Source organism: Trachymyrmex cornetzi, unplaced genomic scaffold (genome assembly GCF_001594075.2).
Source record: "Trachymyrmex cornetzi isolate Tcor2-1 unplaced genomic scaffold, Tcor1.1 scaffold99, whole genome shotgun sequence".
Classification (NCBI taxonomy): domain Eukaryota; kingdom Metazoa; phylum Arthropoda; class Insecta; order Hymenoptera; family Formicidae; genus Trachymyrmex; species Trachymyrmex cornetzi.
In genome coordinates, this window is record NW_017300343.1 from 489260 (window position 1) to 513288 (window position 24029).

Genomic DNA, 24029 nt, shown 5'->3' on the forward strand with positions numbered 1-24029 from the left:
GCTGACATCATCTATCTTTCTATTTTTATCGGCATGCCGATACTCGTAGTTTTCTTATAAGCCGGTTGCATCACGACGCATGAAATCAGCATGCGATCAATTCACTACCGTGCGGATGATGACGAGTTGGTCGACAGCATACCATCTCGTGTACTTAACAATCCGATAAAGTGAACAGGTACTTACTTATAGTTATCACGACTTGCCGTCAGTCGACCTAAATTTCGAGTTTACTGCTTCAGTTGCCGAGGTCAACTAGTGTCAATGCGATAGATGATGATGAGCCGCCGTTGTTACGTCGACAATAATTTTACGAGCGAGTAAAACTGTCAGTGGATCAATTGTTGCTCCACTTAATGTATTATAAATTGCAAAAATATTCTAGGTATTCATAGACGCGCAACGAATAATTGAGGGTCTCCGAGACAAAGTGATATTCGCGCGAAGTCTTTCCTTTGCTGCGATAAATTTTTTTGCCCGGAATACATAAATCACATCATAGAATAAATATATATTTATTCCAGTTATCAAAGAATATCTCAGTTTGCTTCTGAATTATGATTATTAATCATTTTTTGTGCTTTTTCTAACAATAAAGATTAACTTGATCTCGATTTAATTTGCTTTTTGTCTTCTCTAGTTCTAAGAATTAGAAAAAGGTAAAGAATAAATCAAACCAGATTAAAGTTAATCTACGTCGGTAGAAATGGACTTTATATTCGTTTCTACTAATGTATACTTAATAGTTTAATTTTAATTATCTAACTCTTTATCTTTTTTTAGTTTTAAGAATCAGAAAAATGAAGAGTAAGTTCACGAGATTGAAATTAATTTACGTTGTTTTAGAAACAATATTAGTAGAACAAGAAATATTTTACAAGTAACCGAAAATTTTAGTAATTTTCAATGATTCTAATGCAAATCTCTCTGATTTAATTATAAAAAAAAAATATATAAATTATATTTATACATTGAAATGCGATGCATTTCCTGCATTTTAAGATACATTAATTACATGTATGTACAATAATACAATATATATATATAGAAAAAAATCATTAATTTTCTTCTCATAAAGTTCTGAGAATTTTTTCAGAATTTTTCCTGAATTTTTTAATACCGTATATTCTCATGTTGGTAAAAATAAGAAAATGCAATACTAAAAAATTGATTAAAAATTCCGAAAAAATTCTTAGAGTTCTATGAGAAGAAAATAAATGATTTTTGTCTCTTGAAGTTTTTCTGTAAAGTTGTATTTGAATAAAAAATTATTCAAGATCAATATTTGGCAATTTTTAGTAATTAATATCTTGTTAATTATTGCGAAAATTGCAAAATGGTAGAGAACTTTTCGGCTTAGTTTAGTCCGCTCTATCTACACAAAAGCGATTGGCAAAAACTTTCGGGACATCCTGTATATGATAATAGATTGTAAATATAATACATACATATTAATCTAAAGTATGCTCACGTTATTTGTATTATTTTTCAATTGTTTAATTTAACTCGATTGTCACGATTGGTTTGTCTAAGTAAACATATTAAATTCACGTTTACATATAGAACGCGGAAATCTGAGAAGCGTTCTTCGATTTCCATTGATTATGACGTGTTAAATAATTATCGGTTTATTGAAAGACGAATTTCCGGAGAATTTTAATTAAATACGATAATTAATAATATATTTGAATACGTATGTCAGTTTATCGGATTATAATATTACGTTAGTTAATTAACATGAAATACATTTGACTTCTATAGTTCTATATATAAATAATGGATTACGTAATAAAGTCTGTTCCTCTTAGAATATTTTAAGAATTTGCCGAATTTCTTCCGAGAAAATTTCAATAATTAATAATTCATAATAATGTTACAGATGAGCGAGAAGACGTGCAGAAGAAGACGTTCGCCAAATGGATAAATTCGCAGCTTCTCAAGGTAAAGGATCTTATTCAGTCCAATTACCATTCGCCTGTTATTATTATACACACTCCATTTATTCGCATGACTGTACCTCACGCACGGTATGCAAGGAGTTTCGCTCTTAAATCTCTTCATGCATGGAATGTAATAAGTATCTACTTGTTACACACGTGTTCGTACTTGTGCGTTATCTCCTAACGCGATATAATAGTACGTTGAGGGATGCTTCCAGCGAGGAAAAAGCACAAGACGGATGTTTAATCCATCATACTTTCCGTAGAATCATCACGAGCCGATCAGTGATCTGTTCATCGATTTACGAGATGGAAATCGCTTGCTGTCACTTCTGGAAGTGCTCACTTCCAAGACTTATGTAAGTATGCCGCGTGCCTATCTGCACACCGCGATAATCGCTTAGCGTGGCTTAGCGCTGATACGTAATTTTGTGCAAGTTTTTCCGCGTCGACGATGGATTGTCGAAAGCGCTGTTAGATCGCAAAGGTGATCGTTAGAGCATCTCTTTGGCCGACGGCGCTTCCTAATAAAATTATTCCTTATGCATTCCGCGTCAGCACAGCTCGCGTTCGCCGTGGCGAATTGTGAGCAGGTGCGCGTGCATCGGGGTATATTTGCATAAGAGTGCACGATTACGAATGCGCGGTAGGCGTAAGAATGTTCTCTATTCCCGAGATATAATACCGCGTCGCGACATTTGCATTGCCCCACGCAAGTATTTGCTTTCATCGTTGACATTTATTTTGCACAATGGCCCATATAGAATTAGGACGCTTTATGTGAAAATAAGACGCGCGAGCTCCAGTAATTGCATGTTTTTTTAACAAGCGAGATAACATAGTAGGATATTTATTTTACAGAAAAGAGAACGCGGCCGGATGCGAGTGCATCATCTCAATAATGTTAATAAAGCATTACAAATTCTTGAACAGAATAACGTAAGTAGATAATTGCAGTGTTATATTTAAGGAATATTTGTGCTAAGCGGAATTACTGTTTAACAGAATTACGAAACAGGAACAGATCGTTAAAACAAATCTTGTTTATTTTATGTTAATTATAAGATATTGTTTATAGAGGTAAATTAGTAGATTTTTAATTTAAATAAAAGTATAAATTTAATGTAATTATATAAATTTCTACCAAAGCTGTATATAATGTATGATATTTCAGGTGAAACTTGTTAATATTAGTAGTAATGATATTGTTGATGGTAATCCTAAATTGACACTTGGTTTGGTATGGAGTATTATTCTTCATTGGCAAGTAAGTTTTCGATGACATTTTTCATATAAATGTTAAATTATATAAATTACGACAGAGTTTTTTTTATTTAAATTTGTAATAATTCGATTCATGTCATTTATAATTTTGAAGATAATATCTTTCTAATTTTATGCTGCAGGCCATTATTAGCAAAAGAGAGATCCTCTTATATAAATTAAAATCTGATTGCAACATGCCTTTGATGTATTAAATAATTAATCATTTATGCCACAAAGTTTTAATTCATTATATGGAACGGAATCTAGTTTATGCGAGATTATTTTCTATTTTTTTTTTTAATTTGAAAGCTTTTTGAACGAAACGAATTTAAGTCGTATTAGCGTGGCAAAAATAATTTTAATCTTAATCTTTTAATTTCAATCTTTTTAATGGAATATTTATCTTTTTAGCGAAAATTAAACTCCTTAATTTAAATTTTGTCGTACTTGTTGTAATCGAGAGAACGTGAGGCCGGCAATATTCGTTTATAAAATAATTTCTTTTTATATTATAAATAATACAAGCAGAAAATATCTTTAAAACGAAATGTTTTAGCTAAAATTATGTTTTATTGGTTTTCTGATTTTTATATCGATTATTTATGTTTATCGTTAATTATGTCAATCTATCTTATCTATTTTCTATTAATAAATTTTTCTATGTTAACATAAACAGGTACATTATCACTTGAAAGATTTAATGACAGAATTACAACAGACCAATTTAGAAAAGACACTTCTTGCTTGGTGTCGTCAAAACTCACAGGTAATACGTAAAAATTTTACAGATATGTACCTAATAAAATTTTACTGAATATTATTAAAATAAAGTAACAATAATTTATTGTCTTTTTTTTAGAATTATCCTGGTGTTGATATTAAAAATTTTACAACGTCTTGGTCGGACGGCTTAGCATTTAACGCAATTTTACATAAATGGAAATCTCATTTGTTTGATTTTAATAATATCGCTCGTAAACATCCAAATGCTAGATTGGATCATGCTTTTCGGCTCGCACAAGAACATCTTGGTATCGAACGTCTTTTGGATCCCGAAGGTAATTTATTTGAGACAGTCTACATATTATATATAATAATATTAATTTTTTTCTTTGTATATTTTATATATTTGGTATAAAAATTTATGAAATTTATCACAGTTCAGTTCCTAAAAATTTAAAGTTACATAAAAAATTACAAAATATATTGGATTATAGAGCAATAACATGTAAAATATAACGTCGATTTTTACAATGTTATATTTTATTTCAGATGTCAATACTTCAGTACCGGATAAAAAATCCATAATGATGTACGTTATGTGTCTCTTTCAATCGTTGCCACATTCCGGAGACGACATAGGTGAGCTAGATCTTTCAATCGCAAGTGACAGTACGCCAGTTAGTCCCGTTACAACACCAGGAACAGAGGTGCGTGAATCGTGATTTAGCAAATGAACGAGAGAATTATATCATTAACGTATGACATAAAAAAAATTAATTTACAGAGTACTTTAACGTTCGGAAATTTTGGAATGCCAGCATCTCGCCCGATGAGTTTAGCTACAAATGTTTCCGTCGAGCTCGGCGGCTATCAGGTTGCACTTGAGGATGTTTTAACGTGGCTTTTGGAAGCAGAGGATAAATTGAATCATGCCCCCGAGCCGGGCTCGACTCTAGACGTATTGAAACAACAATTCCACGAGCATGAAACCTTCTTGATGGAACTATCCGGTCATCAAGATGGAGTAGGAACTGTTCTAGAGGAGGGTGCAAGATTGTTAGCTGAAGGCGGATTGCATAAAGATGAAGAGCACGAGGTTCGTGTGCAGATGTCTTTACTAAATTCTCGTTGGGAAGGCCTTCGAATGCGCGCCATGGAAAGGCAAACAAGAATTCACGAAGTATGTATCTATTTTGTTGATGAAAATAATATAATGCAGAGATAATTTTAATACATGAGTTATTTTATATACAACAAATAAAATCTATGACTATTTTTAGGTCCTGATGCAAATGCAACAGGCCCAGCTAGATGCGTTACGACAATGGCTAACAAAAACGGAAAATCGAATTTCATTGATGGCAGCAACCGAATTAAATCCATCGACTTTCGAGGAACAATTGAAACATCTCAACGAACTAGAACAAGATATTCATGCGCAACAAGATGTAGTCGATGGTATGAGGAATATGGTAGTAGTTGTAGATGAAGAAAATTCTGAGGCGGTTTATGCACAAATGGAAGATCAGTTGTCTGCTCTCGGTGAACGTTGGAGTCATATCGGCCAGTGGAAAGAGGAACGACGTCAGCGATTGGAATCTTTATCTGCGCTTTGGCAGAGCATTACTGATGATTACAAAAGGCTAGTAGCATGGTTGAACGAAACGGAAATTACATTAAAGCAAATGGAAGCTAATCCGGCATCCGAATTTGGTGAAGTATTAGATAGAATAAAGAAATTGCAAATCCTTAAGGCAGAAATGGATATAAATCAGAAAAAATTAACTTCTCTACAAGAATCCATTCAGGATTTAGATGGCAACAGTTCGTCTTCAGAATACGCGAGTATTCTGGAAAAGATCGAAAACCTGCAGGATCGATGGGAAGCTGTTGGACAAATCATGGAAGTTCAATCCCAAAGGGTAATTCAAGATCTTAAAATATTACATTTTAAAAAAGAATATATTTTGCTCCTTTTAATTCTAATCTTTATTATATTGCGTATTAGATAACAAATTCTGGATTTGAATTTGACTTAATGTCTGAAGAGAATGTGACAACTATTAAAGGAAACGAATGGATGTCCGAAACGGTAACAAGTATAGCATATAAAGAAGAAATTACTGCAACAGTACGTTTTTCTTATTTTTCTCAGTATTTTTCAATATTCCGCTTTTGTGACTTATGTAATACTTCTCTTTTCAGTCAACGCCATATAGTGATTCAAAGAAACGGCGTGTTGATAATATTACTAAACATGAGTTTGAATCGGCATTACTTCATCTATATAAATGGCTAGATTATGTCGACTTAGAAATTGGTCGATCGGAGGGAGTATTTGATGAATTAAGCGTGGAAGAGAAGAAAGTTGTTTATGAAGATACTCTTGCAGACATGGACTCGCATAAAAATGAATATAATAAAGTTCTTGAAATTGGTAAACAGCTAATTGATGAATTAAAAAATGCAAACGAATCCACAGAGGAAGAGGAATCCAAGATTAAGGACATACAAAATTGTTGGGTAGCGACAAATAATCGTCTTCAAGAGATAAAGAGACGTATAGATTATTTGGAGGAAGTAAAGAAATTCCGGACTGAATTAGCCAGTCTAAATTTGATGTTAGAAAGTTATACCAAGTGGTTCGAGACAAATAAAGAAAATAATCAGATAGAACCATTTAGGGTAAACTAAAATGTCTTTTAATGTGATTTAATTTGTAATATGTATATATATACGATATTTTAATCTTAATCTTAAAATATATTATTTAGGTTAAAATGAAATCAATGAAATCCCACGATGAACGTATAAGAAAGTTGGTTGAAAAAGCAAAAGAATTATCAGAAGATCAAGTTACTATTACAGAAACTAATAATATGGACCCAGACGTAAAAGCGTTTCTCGTTAACTGGGAGAATTTATACATAATGTAAGTATTATAGATATATACTTATATATTATAAATTTTTGTGTTACTTAAGACAATATATACAGGTTATCCGAGCGATTGACTGAAATAACTAATACTATTGATCGAACACCGCCTAAAAGATATACTGAAGCAATCACCAATCTATTGTCATTTATTAACAATGTGGAAGGTTTTCTATTGTCAGAACATATAATTATGTCGGGTGAGAAGATTATGGAAGAGCAAATAAAAAGATTTAAAAATATACAAAACTCGTTAAAAGAACAGGAAGAAACTTTCAAATACGTTAACTCTACTGGACAAGATTTAATAGCAAAGATAAATGATGATTCTTTAGCACAGCGACTTAAAGATGAATTGCAGGATTTAAATACTAAATGGAGTGATATCCCTATCATTTTGGAAGAAAAACAACAGACTCTTACCAAAGGTAAATAGAAAATAAATACAAATAATATGCAAAATAAGTGCTTGTTTTTTATTTCTATTTTAATTGTTATGATTACATAGGAAATCTATTAATACAATGTTTTAGATATTACAATTTTGCAAACATTTAATACCGAACTTTTTACGCTTGAATCTTGGTTGGAAAAATCATCATTGTATCTAGAAAATTTATCCAAAGATAACATTACGGATAATGTTGAAACAACAGAACATAAATTACAACAAATTCGCTCATTTTCTCAAGAAATAGATAAAACAAAACCGCAGATAGAAGCACTTCGATTATCGGCAAATGATATACTCGAAAAATCGGAAGCTAATTTTACAAGTCTGTTAAACAGTAAATTGGAAGCTATAACGTATAAGTGGAACACAATTGTTAATGAGACTAAAAGTTTAAACGACAAATATGAAAGCGCTTTAAAGAAAAATGATAATGTAAGTATATACAACCTTTATATATATATATATATATAAAGATTATTAATGGTATAGAAGATTTCACAAAATGGTTGTCAAGTTTAGAAAAAGAAATACCAGTAGAATCAAGAATAACGTCATCAGTTGAACTTTTTCAAGTTCGTGGTCGGTATCAAGCATTAAAAGACAACATTGATAAACGAGTGGAAGAATTTAGAAACTTGAACGAAATGGGAAATGATAAACTACTAAGTTCAGAAGGATCATCCGTACAAGAGCTTGGTAGGCGTTTCACTTTTTTAAATGCGCGATGGACGGATGTTACAGATCGTATATACGAACGCTATAGACATTTACAAAATGCTAGTCATGAGTACGGAGAATTTCGTGCTTTAGTCGCACAGGAAAGTGATTGGTTGGATAAGCTTGATAAGCGATTAAAAAAATCGCCTAAAGCTGCTGCAGATGCAGAAGAAATTTCAGAAGAACTGGATGTAAGTGAATTGTTCAATTTTGTATCAATATTTAGCAACAATTATCTTATTATTTAAATCAAATTAGCTTAGAAAAAATAAAATTAAAAAATTATTATAAGTTATTGTTTATCTTTTAAATGGTTTTTTTTTTAATAGAAAATGTTAAATTATTTCTCTTCGTAAAGTTTCGTAGTTTTAACTGATTTTTTGTACGTACAGTGCACACATAACATACACTAAAAAGTTATATGTATTATGTTTAAGGATTTAGAAAATTACATACGAAATCATCCGGAATCTAGACTTGAGAAAATTCAAGAAATTGGTAAACAACTTATTGACAGTAATATCATGACTCATTCTATTGAAACAGATGTAGAGGGATTAACAAATCGATGGGAAAACTTAAACAAGCAGGTATGTATGTACTTGCTACAAGCCTACGTGTTTGTCATTAATGTACAGTGTATAATTTTATTTATACTAATATATACCCTAAGGAGCTCATGTTATATGTATGTGCTAAGCATAGGTACAAACATTTGAGACTTTAACAGCTTGTAACCGCATGTGGCATTAGTATGAATTGCTTAGAATGATTATGTGTAAAAATTATAATATATAAAAGCTATAATATATAAAATAGATATGCAACGAAATATTAAAGAAAATTTTTTAATATTGTATCATTATACAATTGTATATTATATTTCTGCTTGGCTGAGGAAAAAACTGTAATGATTAATCATTGCAAGTCTGATACTTGCTTTGTAAAGTTAGTTTAGTTAGAAAGATAGAGTATTATGTTTTGAGTAGGCAGGGCAACGGGCCAAGCTGTTGGAAGGATCAGTGAAACAAGCTCAACAATCGGAAGGGCGTATTCTTGCCCTTCAGCATTCTTTAACACAAATAGACTCCGTACTAACTGCACGTCTTGATTGCGACCTCACTGCTGATGATTTGCCTCACGATTACCAGGTCTGTCTACGAAAAAAATGATACGTATATTATGTCATATTTTATATAATTAAAGGAATAATCCATAATCTAAAAATATTAGAACTGTAATGTTGCGAATTTGTTGCTTCTGAATGATTGTCATTTAAAAGCTTGCTGACGTTAAAAAAATTATAATTACAATAACATCTCTTAAAGTATGTTTCTTATATTCGATAAGTTATGAAAAATAGATTTATCAATATAAAAATTCTTGCGGAATGTCAGTAACACATATTAACAGATACAGTTATTATGTAAGTATATTATACAAATAAGATTTAAAATAATTAAGAAAAGAATGTAAAGAGATATCAATATATTTTTTACTCTGTGTATATAATGAGATTAGCATGATCACGAAAGAATGTAATTATTAAAATCTACATCTTTTATATCAATCTTACTAACTATATAATTATATCATAAAAAGAATGTCAAATTTTACTAATGCATATGGCATATCGCAGAGTATGACATACCTACATATATGAATATTAAGTATTATTTATTTTATGTATAATTATGTATTATGGCTACAGAAATTAATGGAAGAATTAGAACAACAGCATGCTACGCTCGAGGAAATGGCATCACAAATTGAATCGTACAAAGCTTCTGGTAAACAAGAAGCGGCACTTCGACTCCAAGAACAAATGTCCCTGATTGAACAGAAATACGCTAAAGTACAAAGAAAGTTTCAACGTTTTCGTTGTCCGACCAATATAGAACCTAGATTATCGAGAGCTTTACGAGAACTCAGGGGAATAGAAGAAGCAACTTGTTTGCTAGAATTATCATCAGAAGATCCCGAAGTCATTGAGGGTCAATTGAAACATTGTCTGGTAGCTACATGTTCAAATATTGCATAATCTATGAAACTAATGCACATATCAATAATTTATTTGTTGTCTTGCAGCGCTTCTATCAAACTTTAAGTGAGATTAAGAGTGAAATTGAATGTATAATCGTAACTGGAAGAAAATTAGTTGAAGATAAAGCTATTCCCGAGCCCGACAAATTTTCAAAGCGAATAGATATGTTAAAAGAATTATATAACAAGGTAAGTAATAAATCTAAGTTTATTAATTTTTGAAAACAATTAAAAGAATGATTCAAATATTTACATTTTTTTTCAGCTTGGTCTTCACATAACGGAATTCAAATCCATATTAGAATCGGCATTAGACTTGTCACGCGACATGCATAAAAGTATGGCGTATATTAATATGTCTGTCGAAAGTATAAATAAGGAATTAGATACCCAAAAAAGTCTGCCAGATCTGCCGGTAAATGCGATATATGTACAAGTATGTAAATCTTATTTCAGGCTATTTATTTTATATTCCAGATATAAACGTAAATAACATTATCTATTAATTATATCTTTACCAAATTGAACTATAAATGTCCTTTGACACAAACTATAAAATTTATAATTATGTTATTATTTACAGGAGACTCTGACCGAAGTAATTCCGCGTCTCAATGTTATAAGAGATAAATTGTTTGTATCGCAAAATCAATTTTCAAAATTATGCGATCCTATGTATCTCGAACAACTTAAGGAAAAAATGTCTGACGTAATTATAAGATTAGCTAATACAGAAAAAAGATTGCGAGTTTGTCAAGGCTCGGAGGTAAATTTTTCATAATATATCTGAATATTATATTATATAAATATACATATTTCTTATCTTTGTAAAAGGATGAGCCTAATGTCGACGAAATAAACGCGTGGCTTTTACAAGTTGAAGAGAAGTTAAATAAATTAGATGCAGTTTCAATTGATCAGCTTACTGAACATCATTTCGAACAGTGCAAGGTATTGAAATATTCGTATAATATGATATTAAAATACAATGTATACAAAAGAAATTATGTATTTATCTTATCTTTTAACGTAAAATAATTATTTTGATAAAACATCTTCGTAAATATTTTAAATATTGTCTCATTATTAGGCTGTGCAAAGTGAAATGATAGAAGCAAAACCGAAAGTTAATCAGCTTCAACGTTATGCATTTCATCCCCAAGTTGCTGAAGTATGTGAAAAATGGGAAGTCATCTCTAACAGAATACAAGTATGTATCCAATTTTTGTTTAAAAATAAAAATTTGTTTATCTATTATCTTTTTTCTAAAGTCAGTTTTATCATTCATTGCTTATTCGCTCATGGCTTATTCTTTGCTTTATACTTTAACTATCGGTATATGTAATGCTTGTGCTTGTTAGTACCATTACGTATATCTCTATCACATAAAACATCTTCATTAATATGTATATAAGACGTTTTATATTGCAAAATATGCAGAAATATTCTGACTTATTTTGAATATTAATTTCCATTAAATATTAATCTTTTTAATGTGAAAATTTCTAAAATATAAAAAATATACCCCAATCTTTTTTACAGCATTTAAATGAAGCTATATATATTTTAATAACATTATTTTCTACATATTTATGTACCTTATAATGTTAATAATAATATTATACTTTATGTTTTCGAGAAATTGATAATTAAATTAAAATAATAACGTGTATATTAAACTTATATTACTTTTACACTTCTCAATATGTAATATGGAATACCGATTCTGTCCAAGAGGTGACTCTATCTCTGTAAATAGCGTAATTGCTGGCACAAAGTATATATTTCGGTGGATAAAAGGATTTGTATTTTATTGATTATTTTTTTTATGGTATTGTCTCTCCCCTTGTATAAAACCTACTTTTTATGGAAAATTTACAACAAGTTGTAAAGTTAGAAGAATCTATTTGAGTGATAGTGCAGAGATTTTGCATTGGTGATGGATATCCATGAAAAATTCAGCTTTATATGCACAGTGAACCGCATTGTCACTTTCATTAGACCATGCTTAATATTGTTCCACTATTAACATGCTCTTTCCATTAACTGTCGATTGTCCATAAAGTTTCTGTCACCTATCATATTTTCACAGGAATGGATCCACAAAATCACAGATAATTTATTAATAAAAAGTAAAGCAGAAGCTTCTAAGGGGAGAGACAATTATGGACGCAATAAATTATCTAAACAGCTTGAACAAACTTCGGCACATCCTGCGAAAAAAGAAAAGAAATTAATAGATGAGAATAAAGCGATTTATGGCATAGGATATTTTAATCCTGCATTTGATGATAATCAGTGTGCTGTTAATACACCTGAAAGCTCGCCCACTGACGTGCCTCATCGAAGCAGAAAGTCTTCTGCTAAATCGGAAAAAGTAACGACTAGAATTGTGGATGTTAGTAGAACTGTTAGACGAAAATTAGACATGAGTACCGTGCCCGATGTTGTTCAAACTTCTCAACCACAAATTGTTCAGGTTGATGACGACTTGCCTTCACCTTGTTCTGATACAGATGTGCATATGACTGATGAGGAAGAATTCTTTCTGGCTAAAAACAGTAAATTATTCTCTCAGGTATCTAGCAATACTCTGATAGCAACAGATACGAAAACTTTTAACACAGCTTGCGTACAGCAGAATCCATTTCGAATTGTAGAAGTGAAAGAAATGGAAATTGTAAAATCAGTAGCGTCTCCCGAAGATCATGTAATCTTGCCGAGTGCTAATGTTAGTGTTGGATTAATGCCGCAAGTAGTTGAAAGAGTGGAAATTATTGAGGATACCGAGACGGAAGCTGAATCTATTGATACCGACACAGAAGACAAGGAAGTCAAAGGAAAAATACCCTCTACTACTGCTACTGCAGAACAGATTGTTAAGAAAAAAGAACTTGTGCCAATTTTAAAAAAGAAAGCTCCTGTCGAACCTCCTCCGCGAAATATTAAAAGACTCGTACTAAAATTAAGTGATCAGGAAAATCTTACCGATTCAAATAAAAACATAACTTCTAGTGATGTATTATTAAGAAATGAAGAGGTTGATGCTGCAGGATTTTCAAAAGCTGAATGTATTCAAGTAGATCAGCAATTAAAAGAAAGATCAAATAAATCGCCGAAGATATCATCTTCGTGGAAAGACACAGAGAGCGTGGCAGAATATCTTATATTGGATGACGAAGAAATTGAAAAATCTGATATAAAAACTGGTAAGCAAGCAAAATATGCTACAGCACAAACGTCAGTGGGGATACAAGGAAACAGAAATAATCAGAAGGAAATGACATGTAAGAAAAGTACTGAATATTCTATAATACGTGAAAACACTGGTAATGCTAGTCGAAGCGAAGAAGAGAATTTATATAAGAAGTCACCATTACTGAAACATATGAAAAATCTATCAAAAGATGACACGTTGGAAGATTGCGAAAGCTTTTATGGCAGTGATAAGGAAACAGATGACGCGTTAATATTTTCGGACGATACAGAAATTGATGATGGTAGTTCCAGTTCAGATGGAGAGGACACTAATTTAGGAGAGCATGTTGAGCACCTCTTGGACAAGGTAACATGTGTGTTGCATAAATGCGACATTCATGTCCACGGCATTCATGTTTAGTCTGTTATTTATTCCAAGTTTTGATTACATAGGCCTGCTTATAAGAATTTTTTTGATACTACATGATATATTTTTATTTATTTTTCACACATAAATATTTTTATTTTTTCAGATGAAAGTTGAAAGATCTCGACCAATTATGCAGCATAAAATGGAAACAAAAGCTGTTCATGAGAAAGCGCTATTCAAAAATCCAATGGGTATTTCTCGAACAACGTTAGAGAAAAATATTTTGGAATTTGAACAGTTAGCACAAATGATGCTATGCAGAATGGATGTTATGTTAATGAGTATTAGTGGTATTTCTAATGAGAAAGATCCTACCAAGCGTCTTGAGGTTTGTGTAATTTACGTAAATTTGTTTATAAATAAAATTATCATTTAATGATTGTAATCTATATTTTTATGCATTATAGATATTGAAAAGTGAGATTAGTACCCTTGCCCCAGATGCAGCAGCTTTAATCAGTAAGGGAGACGGTTTAGTTATGACAGTACATATGAATGATCCTGCACGGGCAGAAAAAATAAAACACGAACATCAAGATAAACTGAGAAGCAAGTGGCATCAAGTTATGGCGGAAATTGAAACGCGCAGAAAACAAGCACAAAAAGCAGAAGAAGTTCTACGACAATATAATAACATAATAACAGAATTTGAAGAATGGTTTAGAGATGTACCACTGAAGCTTGAACAAGCTAATAATTATGAAGGCCAATTGGAATCATTCACTGAAGAATTTGATACAAAACAAATACAAATACACAAACTGAACGAGCTAGCTGTAGAGTTAAAAAAATTAAATGTTGGATATTCGGAATCAGTACGTTATAATATTAATAGCAATTGGCAAAAAGTTAGTTCGCAATTCAAAAGATTCAGTGGTAGCAAAGACAAGGACAAACATGTGACTGAGAAAAAAGTAGAATTGGTATGTTTTAATATTGAGATAAATTATATAATAAACTATTATTAAAACATTTTAAATCCATATCGTGTAAAACATTTTAGATTAAATATTTTGTGGAATTTATTTATATTATCGAATTTTATTTTTTTCAGGATACTGTTGGCGTAAATCCACAAGAGTTTATCTCACGCATCAACAAATTGAGAGAAGCAATAGTAACCGTATCACGATCTTTGAATTCTTTACCACTAAATGGTAGAGACTACGAGCTATTTACAAGCCAAGAAGAATGCTTGAAGAAAATTAACAATGCTTTAAATATTTTAAAGCCAAGTGTTGACGAAGTAAATTACGTTTGCGAAAGCGTCACACGGCAAGCCAAGAGAGAGCAGTCTGATCAAATAAAACGTTTAAGTGAGAAATTACAGGACGAATGGGCAAGTGTTAGTCAGAGTTATATGGAAAGATATAACCGGTGGATTAAATGTTACGAAAAATGGAGAGAGCTTCATAACACATGTCGGACATTTGCGGAGTGGTTAGATAAAATGGAAGATGCTTTAAAGAAGTGTAACGTTTTCAGTCATTCTAAAACAAGTAAAACAAAAACTTTTGAACTAGAACAAGAAGTTTCTAGAATGCAAAGAACGTTAAATAATATCAATATAGCGAGTACGGATATATCTAGCCGGGCTTCTACTGAAGATGTAATAGAATTGCAGAATATAATTGAAAATATTAAGCACCGTTGGCACAATTTAGTGACCGAAATAAACGCACGAAAAGAAAGGTAAGTAAGACATGTTATTTTCCACATTTTAAAATAAGGAATCGAAATTATTTATGGATATCCGCTTTTATATCACTCAAACATTTTAAATAAATTAGTATATAGTTTCGTATAATTATAAATGATAGCCATAGTCATTATAAAGAATTATGAATTATGAATTACGAGTTATGAGTTATAAATTATGAAATTATGACTTGCTAATGCAGACAAGCAAGCATGTAGTATTGCGAGGAAAGCTCGACCCAGCATTGAGCTATTTCAGTTGTGATTTGCCTGTGCTGTAGTGAAGTCAGTCAACTCAGAATAACCTCAGAATAAACGAACATCTTCGAGTTTCTCTTGTAAATCACTTTTTTGTGTAAAACAATAATATGTATTATTATTTCGATTACAATAACTTCAATAATTTGTCATATACATAAAATATTATTAATAGACGTTAAAATGTGCTCCGCTTATACGTCATATTTTGAATATATTTGTATTAATGTATTATTTAAGGAATTTTGCTATGGAGAGAAAAGTGAACAATGACGGCAGGATTTTGGAAACAGCATATAATATTATAGAACAAGTGAATACTCTATTAATATCTGCAGCAAATCCTTCCGACGAAACCTCATTATCGATCCGACTATCATTAATTAAGGCAAGTGTCTTTTGTATTATTTAGGTATATTTATTAAATGTTATTGTTTTATCATTTTAATAGAATTCAAGAATAGTTATTGGTACAATAAAAATTTTATTACCTTATATTTTGTTCCTTAAATATACAAAAATTTTCAACTTTTAAATAGATACTAATCATGGGTGCTTTCCATTTGATGACACAAGTCGACACAAGTCGATACAAGTATCGTTCTATCTTTGTTACTTTCTGAATATCAACAAGGATAGAACGACGCATGTGTCGACTTGTGTCATCAAATGGAAAGCACTTATCGTTATAATAATACAATTTATATGTATATTTAACACATTCACTATTTTCGCGAAGATCACTATTACATGAAATCACTTAACTTTCAAAATTATATCACGTACATATGAATGTATAACACGTAAAAAAATATATAATTGGGAAGCACTCTTTAGAGCGCTCTATGCAGTTGTGACTTGGATAAGTAACGGAATTATTCTCTCCGAGATTCAGTTTTCCCATAGGCTACAGTCCGGTGCAGCATAATCAAATAAACTGAAACGTGTCCTAATAATATCTCTACATGACTGCACATACCGAATCGTGCCAGGATATAAATAGCATTGAACTCTCACTTTCAATCTGCTTCCTAGCAAAGTTTGGCTATATATATCGTTCGTTCTTTATCTTTTTTTATAGATAATGGATTAACAGCAAAAGTATCTATGATATAAATTGTAATTCTCGTTCGTGTAATTCACCTTCTTTAGTGTATATTATTTATTTTTAAAAGATAAATAATTAGTCGCTATTTTTTAAATCTAATAGTAATGAAATATTTGCAGGCGAGAGAAGAAGAACTTATATCTCGGAAAAGAACTTTGCAAACCTTAGTAAATCAATCTAACGTTCCTAAAGAAGAAGACGAGAGCAATAAACTTCTCGTGGATATGGACAAGGTACTAACTTTATTTATAAAGTTTATAATATTGTAATTTTTTAAATTTTAATAATTGATATAATTATATAATTATATAATTACTTTTGTATTTAATGATGTTTGTTTAGGCTAACACAAATCTGTCGAATCACCGTGAATACGTAGAATGCAAGCTTGCGTCGCTTAGAAAATACATCTGCACCCTGGATGCTGTTATGGCGTGGGTTATGGAAACGCGAACGCGATTAAGTATTTCTCAGGATCTACCGCAGCACGAGCGTAATGAAGTGATTAAAAATATTATGGTAAGTTATATTATGATAAGTTAGGATAAATTATATTACCTTGTAATTTTTAATGAAAATTGTATTTTTCAGTCTAAAGTTGAAGATCGCGAAATGGAAGTAAAAGATGTGTTAGAGAATTATACTAATTTGGAAAAAGAATGTGAATCAGCAAAACAACCAGTTTCTGTTGAATTACAAGTATGCAAAAATATGTTCATTATAAATTATCTAAAATAAACTTTATTTAATATTGCGCATGTTATAGGAGAAACTGAAAAAATTGAGAGAAGACTGGCAATTTGTAAAGTGTTACGGCGAAAATGGAGCTTTATCTACAATTTCTGTCGGGACTACTTCAAAAGGTAAGATAAATCACATCCATTTGTATGGCTTAAAAATTCTTTTTATATGTATATTTACTTTGTTTTCTACCTTTTCAATGGCACTTTTAAATAATTGCTTTAGAGTCGATAAATATAGAAAATAGAATTTTACATTTATTCTAAAAAAGAAACAGTTTTTTTAAATACATAAAAGAAACATATGCAGTCACGAACTTTTTTATTGCATTCTCTGTAGAGAATAAGAAAATTTAATGTTTGAGAGAGTTACTATTCTCGTGGAAATATATTACTCTCTAGTCAAGTGCATTGTACTATTGCAGCATTGGAATAATAATTTATGAATTAAATGCTTCTCTCTCTCTCTCTCTTTTATTTGCCAATGTAGAATATAAAACAATAAGAGAAATAATTAACGCGTGTGAAGCTAGATTTATTAAATTATACCTTTCATAAAAAAAATTGTTTCTTTTTTCTTAATTAGTTACATGTTTAGTCAATCACAGTTAAATAGATTGCTATACGACAGTAATAAAAATCGATATAAATCGATATAAATTGAACTTGATATGTCTGGTATTAGTATAATTTAATAAGTTTTTGGTAATTTCTATATGTGTTATTATTGTCGAATTTGATATTATAATTGTCTGTTGTGCTACAAGTTTTAATACAACACTCAGAGAAAAATATAGTAGCAACTATATATGTAGATGATAATTGTAGAAGTTTTATTATGTAGAATTAATGTACACGCACACGCACGCACGCACGCGCGCGCGCGCGCGCACACACACACACACACAGTTGAATAAACTCTCTATTTTATAATTGTAATAACCGTAAAATAGCTTATTCAACTATTATTGTACAAAATAATTCTATACATAGAACTTCAATGATTGTCACCTATATAGTTTTCTTCCACTATGTCCTTTTCTCTGAGTGGAGTAGAACCAATTCTGGCTGTTGGTTGGTAAATACATGTCCTTACGAACGACGCAAGATCTCCGAAGGAAGACCGGCGACCGTAAGGACAATAAATAGTACGTTTAGCCGGTCCGGTAAGCGCGGCCACATTTCACTTCCACCCCATCCTGCAGAACGATATATATCCGCCGCGTTAAGTGCAGTCTTTTCACCGACTAGTGCGTTCCTTTCTCCTTTGTCGTCGTCGTTATTCGATTGGTTGGCGCATTCGGACATTGCTTTACTACACATACCTTAGAAATTGTTGAATCGACGACATTGTTCAAATTTAACTCCAATAGACATAAATATAACCCGCCGCGCTACATTCTTTTCGTTATCATATATAAATTGAAATTTTAAGGTTCGATAAAAAATTATTTAATTTCATTGGTCAATAAAATAAGCATTGAAAATATTGGTCACTTGAAAAATCCAATAAAATCTCACTTTTTTTTAAATTTTAATCCAAATTTCGATTGTCAAGATCCTTTGATCACTAAAAAATTACATTTGCTCTCGAAACTTTTTACAAACAAAATGATTTTTTTTTCGTGGAAACAAATTGCCAATAAAATATTACAGACAGACGCGTGCACAGTGTGGTTTATGAATATCCTAAATTTATGAAATATTTATACGTATGTACATACATTAATTGTACAAAATTCGTACCGTAATTTATCGGTTTATTAATAAGCATTTTAAACCCGTATTAGACTACCGATTCTGCAAGCCGACCCGACTGCCAACTCTGACTACCGACCAGTAATGAACCAATCACATTGAATCAGTCTTATTGTGATTGGTCCATTATTGATCAGTCAGAGTTGGCAGTCGGGTCGGCTTGCAGAGTCGGTAATCTGATACGGGCTTTATGATGAATAATCAAACTTTAATTTAATCGGTGATTATCTCAACTGATACTATTACTACAATATCTAAAGCAAAATTTATAATAATATAATGTGTTAATTAGGATTCTATTTTACATAGACAAATCCTTAAATAGCTGCCACATTGTATCTATTAATTATATTGTTAACATAGATAGAATTTTCTCTTATTTAATTTTATCTATGTTAACAATATAATTAATAGATACAATGTGGCAGCTATTTAAGAATTTATGTAAAATAGAATCCTCAGCTATATTACACAAATTTATTATTTGAAAGCTACTTAAAAGTTGCAATTAATATTACTATTAAATTATATTTAATGTTAATCATTAAATTATATTTGATATTAATGTTAAATTATAATTAATCAGATTTAAAGTACATCAATCAAACGACAGAAATACAAGAAATTAACGTTAAATAAAAGGAGCGAGATTTTATTCTTATAAAAAGAAGTAAGAGTAAATTAATGAGTAATGGTAAAGAGAGCAAAGTAACTAATGGTAATTAGAGTAAATTTTATTCTGTTGTATAAATTGAAGAGAGGTGCAAGCGGATGTTAGAACGTGACAAGCATGGCGTGATAATCAGATCATCGCGAAAGGGACGAGTGAACAATTAATCCTGCGAATATAAAAAAAGTAACTTAATTCACCAGCCAATGCACTGCTGCGCCGATATCGCTGTCTTTCTGGGAGAGCCGTTCCATTGTTCTGACGCTCGCGCTCCTAGACATGGAACTGCTTGGAAAATCGCTAATTACGATGCTGCGCGCTAATTAACGCTGGCGCGAATGACAGCCCGCCACTTTGCCCCGACACTCCCGACGCTTATTTTATGTACACATGCGCAACGTACTCTGAGCAATGCAAACAAGCAATGCACATGTACCTATACGACATTCACAACATTCGTTAAACACGCTGTCGCGCTACTATGCATGATGTAAGAAGACAAGGGCTACCGCAGATAAAATTCTGTAACAGTAATCGTAAGGCATAAACTTAAGCCGACAAGCCAATCGATTGAAATTTACCTCATGGATAAGTTTACTGCTATTTCTGTTTCCGTCAGATTACGTAGATCTAAAGCAATATCCTGATTGGTTCATACGATTACTGTTAGCTTGGATCTACAATAGATTTTTAGGCCTTAAGCTATAAAAAATGAACGAATTATAATAAATTATTCTCCTCGCGCATTCGATTATAATTGGTCAATTTCTTACGGCTTAAAACTTAAAACATCTATTGTAGATCCGGACTTACGTAATTTTGTCTGCGGTAGTTCTAAGTCTGGAGCATAGACCTTTGCATAATGCACAGAGATGAGTATTATTTAAAATAGATTTAAAATGGAAAAAAGTACAAAATGCCTATTTGTATTTTGTATTTAAGATACATTTAAAAAAAATTATTTTACATTTTCATTTAAATTGCTGATTGGTCACAAATATTGTCATTACATTGACTGACTGTGCATTCTTGAAATTGTTTCACCTGGTCTGGGATTGTATAACTCTTAACGATAATGTCGATATTGTTGATATTGCTGTGCAGCTTTTTTACCATGAATAATATCTGCGCAACGACAATAACGTCGATACTGTCATTAAGGAATGCTGGAGTGACTAAATTATCGACATTATCGTCGGATAAAAATCTCCAAATTGACTGAACAAAATAAGAAATCCTTTTACAGAATTAAAGTAGATACAAAATTAGGAGAGGGTGCAGTGAACTTTATTTTTTTTTCCAGTCTTCTGATCTTCTTACTTTTCTTACATCATGCTATTTAAGGCCATCACGCTTAAAAAAGAAAAATTGTAATCGTAAGATTGTAAACGAATCAACCATTTACGGTTGAGTATACTAAGATGTAAAATCATACTTTTAATTGTGATTAGTTGACTTTCTTATAGCTTTACGATTAAAATTTTTTTACGTGTAATGGCCTTTACGTACATACAAAAAATTCTACCGTTCGCGCTGCAATTTTATATCGATGCGATGTTCGCGTCACGCGATAACAAAATCGAGCACCTCGAAAGTCGGGAAATGATTAATTGTTCATTGAATATTTAGTGCTAATCCCTTTGAAAGCCCACTCAATGTTTTCGACGTTCCGAAAAACGACTTCAACAATACGAACGATAAATGTCTTGACAAATGAAGCATCTTGATGTGCGTCGAGGGGGAAGGGATATTCTAGGGATTTCGAACGTCGCGAGTTACGATTAACGACGATCATGCGCTAATTGATGGCGATTGAGTGCTAATTAAGCACTGGATAATCGATTTCCTCGTCTATACGGGATTTTCTTACTGTTCGGAAAGAGCATGATTTTGACGCAGACTTTGGCGGGAAGAAGCGTCGCGGGAAAGCTTACGATTAGATACTATATTTGTCAAAACAAGAGGCAGGCTTTACATAATTACACACGTGCGAGATGACAATGAGTGCAAAGGTGCGAGCATATGTACATATCGTCGTGCTTCCTTGTTAGATTATCTAAGTCGAGACGAAAATACTGGCGCAAGACATGTAAATACCCGCCGCAACGCGAGTAAGTACACTGAGAGAAAAATGTTTGTGGTATTTGTAACTATAATTAGATATTACTATAATTATGATTATTACTGCTATAATAATAATAACGGTAACTATGTATATAGTTCTAGCAACAAATGTATATAGTTGGCAACCTAAAATGACTATATAATTATAGTTATTATAACCATAAAATAGTTGAAATTACCACAAAAATGATTCAAATGACTATAATTTTATAGTTATATTTTGGGACAAAATACGACCCTAGATCGCGAGTTGTCTTTCGTATTTTATTACGATTGATATTAAAAATAATTATAAGATCATGTAAAAAAAAGATCATTAAAATTCAGGGCTACAACTTTTGTCCAAAATACTTTTCTGTAAAATTTATACTTTTCTGTAAAATTTATATTTTTCAAAATTTTCCCACTCCGTATATATAATATAATATCTATATTTCTATTAATTCTAAAATTTCTTAAATTTCTAAAATTTTAGAAACAGATAATAAAGAATAAATTAAATCAAGAGGGAAATTAATATAATTAAGATAATTAATATAATTAATTAATTAATATAATTAAGAAATAGATATTATATATATGGAGTGGGAAAATTTTGAAAAATATAAATTTTACAGAAAAGTATTTTGGATAAAAGTTGTAGCCCTGAATTTTGATGATCTTTTTTTTACATGAAAATACTAGTAATAATATAGCAATGACAACAATAATTAAGAATTTTATGATTCTTATTGGCAGTACACACAATAAAAAAAGAATAGCAATCGACTGGACTTTTTCCAATTTTGAAAAAAAACATTCTACAGTTACGAATTATTGTGTCGATCGTTTTCACTGTTCTCATTTGCTTTTTGAAAATCGATCTCCGGAGGAATATTAGTCTGAATTAAGATAACAATTGTGGTCATATTACGCGCGATTGTCGCACGACGTTGAATTCGGAAAAAATTATAGAAGAATTAGAGATGATTCACACACACACACATGATCATTAGAATATTTCTGAATTTCTGATTTATCGAAATACGCTAAACGCGATCAAACGCGCGTTTCTTCCCCTTCCCCTCCCGCTTGACTTATGTATCAAGTTACAGTTGGCGCCTTGGCGATAGTGCATAGTTTCAGCTAAGTTCGCGTCGTTCGCGTCGTCCGCGACAATCGCGACAATCGCGACATTTCGGCGTTAATTCGGAGTCTTGTAATGGCTTTTTCTTTTTTTCCAGTGAATGCCGAGTAATCTCGCGTCTTCAAATATCGAAAATGATCACGAGTCGACAAACGTACATAGTTAAAATGTTGTATTCGACCGTGTCGTCGTTTTATATATACTTCTGTACGAATACCAAAGTTTTACATTTTATTACCGTTATTTTTTGAAAGTGATACTTCGATAAGAAATTGCAAGATTATATTTGGATATGTTTGGATATACTCGGTGAGACCTTTTTCGTTATTTCACTTTAGCGGTAAAATAAGAGAGCTAAACAACGTTTTAGCTATAGATCGACACTGTGTTGAGACAGGAGCACAGATTCTTGCACAACGCATAAGGTATGCACTGAAAAAAGTGGTTTGGTCGAAAATGGATGAACCAGAAGATTCTGATCGATTTAATTAAAATCTTCTAGTATGTCCATTTTTAATCAAACCATTTTTCTCACTGTAAGAAATTTAACCAATCAAAGTCTTTTATTTAAAGTCTTTTATGTAAAGGAAGAAAATGAAGGACTTTGATTCAACACAACACACATGGTTTATTTTTTTATGCATTATGCATTATACAAGAATCTGTACTCTTGTCCTAACACAGTGTAAGACTCTTATGCTCGTCCTTACTGTGTCAGGCAATGTATGGCTGTGTTTTGTTGCTGGAAAGTACTTTATTGGCTGTTCTACAATGTGCTTTTTGTTTCCTGTTTCTTGCTATTTGTCTCTGTTTGTCTCTTGCCTTTTTGGTTAAGAAGG

General features: G+C 31.5%; 1 protein-coding gene across 9 annotated transcripts in view; it reads left to right on the forward strand.

Annotated features, from left to right (window-relative positions):
* The window catches only part of LOC108770136 (dystrophin, isoforms A/C/F/G/H), a 475481-nt gene that overhangs the window by 21270 nt on the left and 430182 nt on the right, over positions 1-24029 (forward strand). For 7 of the 9 annotated variants that reach the window (XM_018521482.1, XM_018521490.1, XM_018521484.1 and 4 more), the window contains 32 exons: positions 1880-1941; positions 2207-2299; positions 2802-2879; positions 3115-3207; positions 3883-3972; positions 4066-4264; positions 4479-4636; positions 4714-5109; positions 5210-5851; positions 5938-6060; positions 6135-6614; positions 6704-6861; positions 6927-7294; positions 7400-7752; positions 7794-8228; positions 8475-8627; positions 9027-9188; positions 9749-10051; positions 10126-10269; positions 10346-10516; positions 10664-10846; positions 10915-11031; positions 11171-11290; positions 12173-13645; positions 13812-14036; positions 14116-14631; positions 14763-15400; positions 15905-16052; positions 16892-17005; positions 17115-17291; positions 17364-17471; positions 17539-17635. In XM_018521482.1, coding sequence (XP_018376984.1) covers positions 1880-1941; positions 2207-2299; positions 2802-2879; positions 3115-3207; positions 3883-3972; positions 4066-4264; positions 4479-4636; positions 4714-5109; positions 5210-5851; positions 5938-6060; positions 6135-6614; positions 6704-6861; positions 6927-7294; positions 7400-7752; positions 7794-8228; positions 8475-8627; positions 9027-9188; positions 9749-10051; positions 10126-10269; positions 10346-10516; positions 10664-10846; positions 10915-11031; positions 11171-11290; positions 12173-13645; positions 13812-14036; positions 14116-14631; positions 14763-15400; positions 15905-16052; positions 16892-17005; positions 17115-17291; positions 17364-17471; positions 17539-17635 — 8577 coding nt within the window. The remainder of the gene's footprint in view (positions 1-1879; positions 1942-2206; positions 2300-2801; positions 2880-3114; positions 3208-3882; positions 3973-4065; positions 4265-4478; positions 4637-4713; positions 5110-5209; positions 5852-5937; positions 6061-6134; positions 6615-6703; positions 6862-6926; positions 7295-7399; positions 7753-7793; positions 8229-8474; positions 8628-9026; positions 9189-9748; positions 10052-10125; positions 10270-10345; positions 10517-10663; positions 10847-10914; positions 11032-11170; positions 11291-12172; positions 13646-13811; positions 14037-14115; positions 14632-14762; positions 15401-15904; positions 16053-16891; positions 17006-17114; positions 17292-17363; positions 17472-17538; positions 17636-24029) is intronic. The other 2 variants (XM_018521491.1, XM_018521492.1) reach the window with 2 other exon arrangements.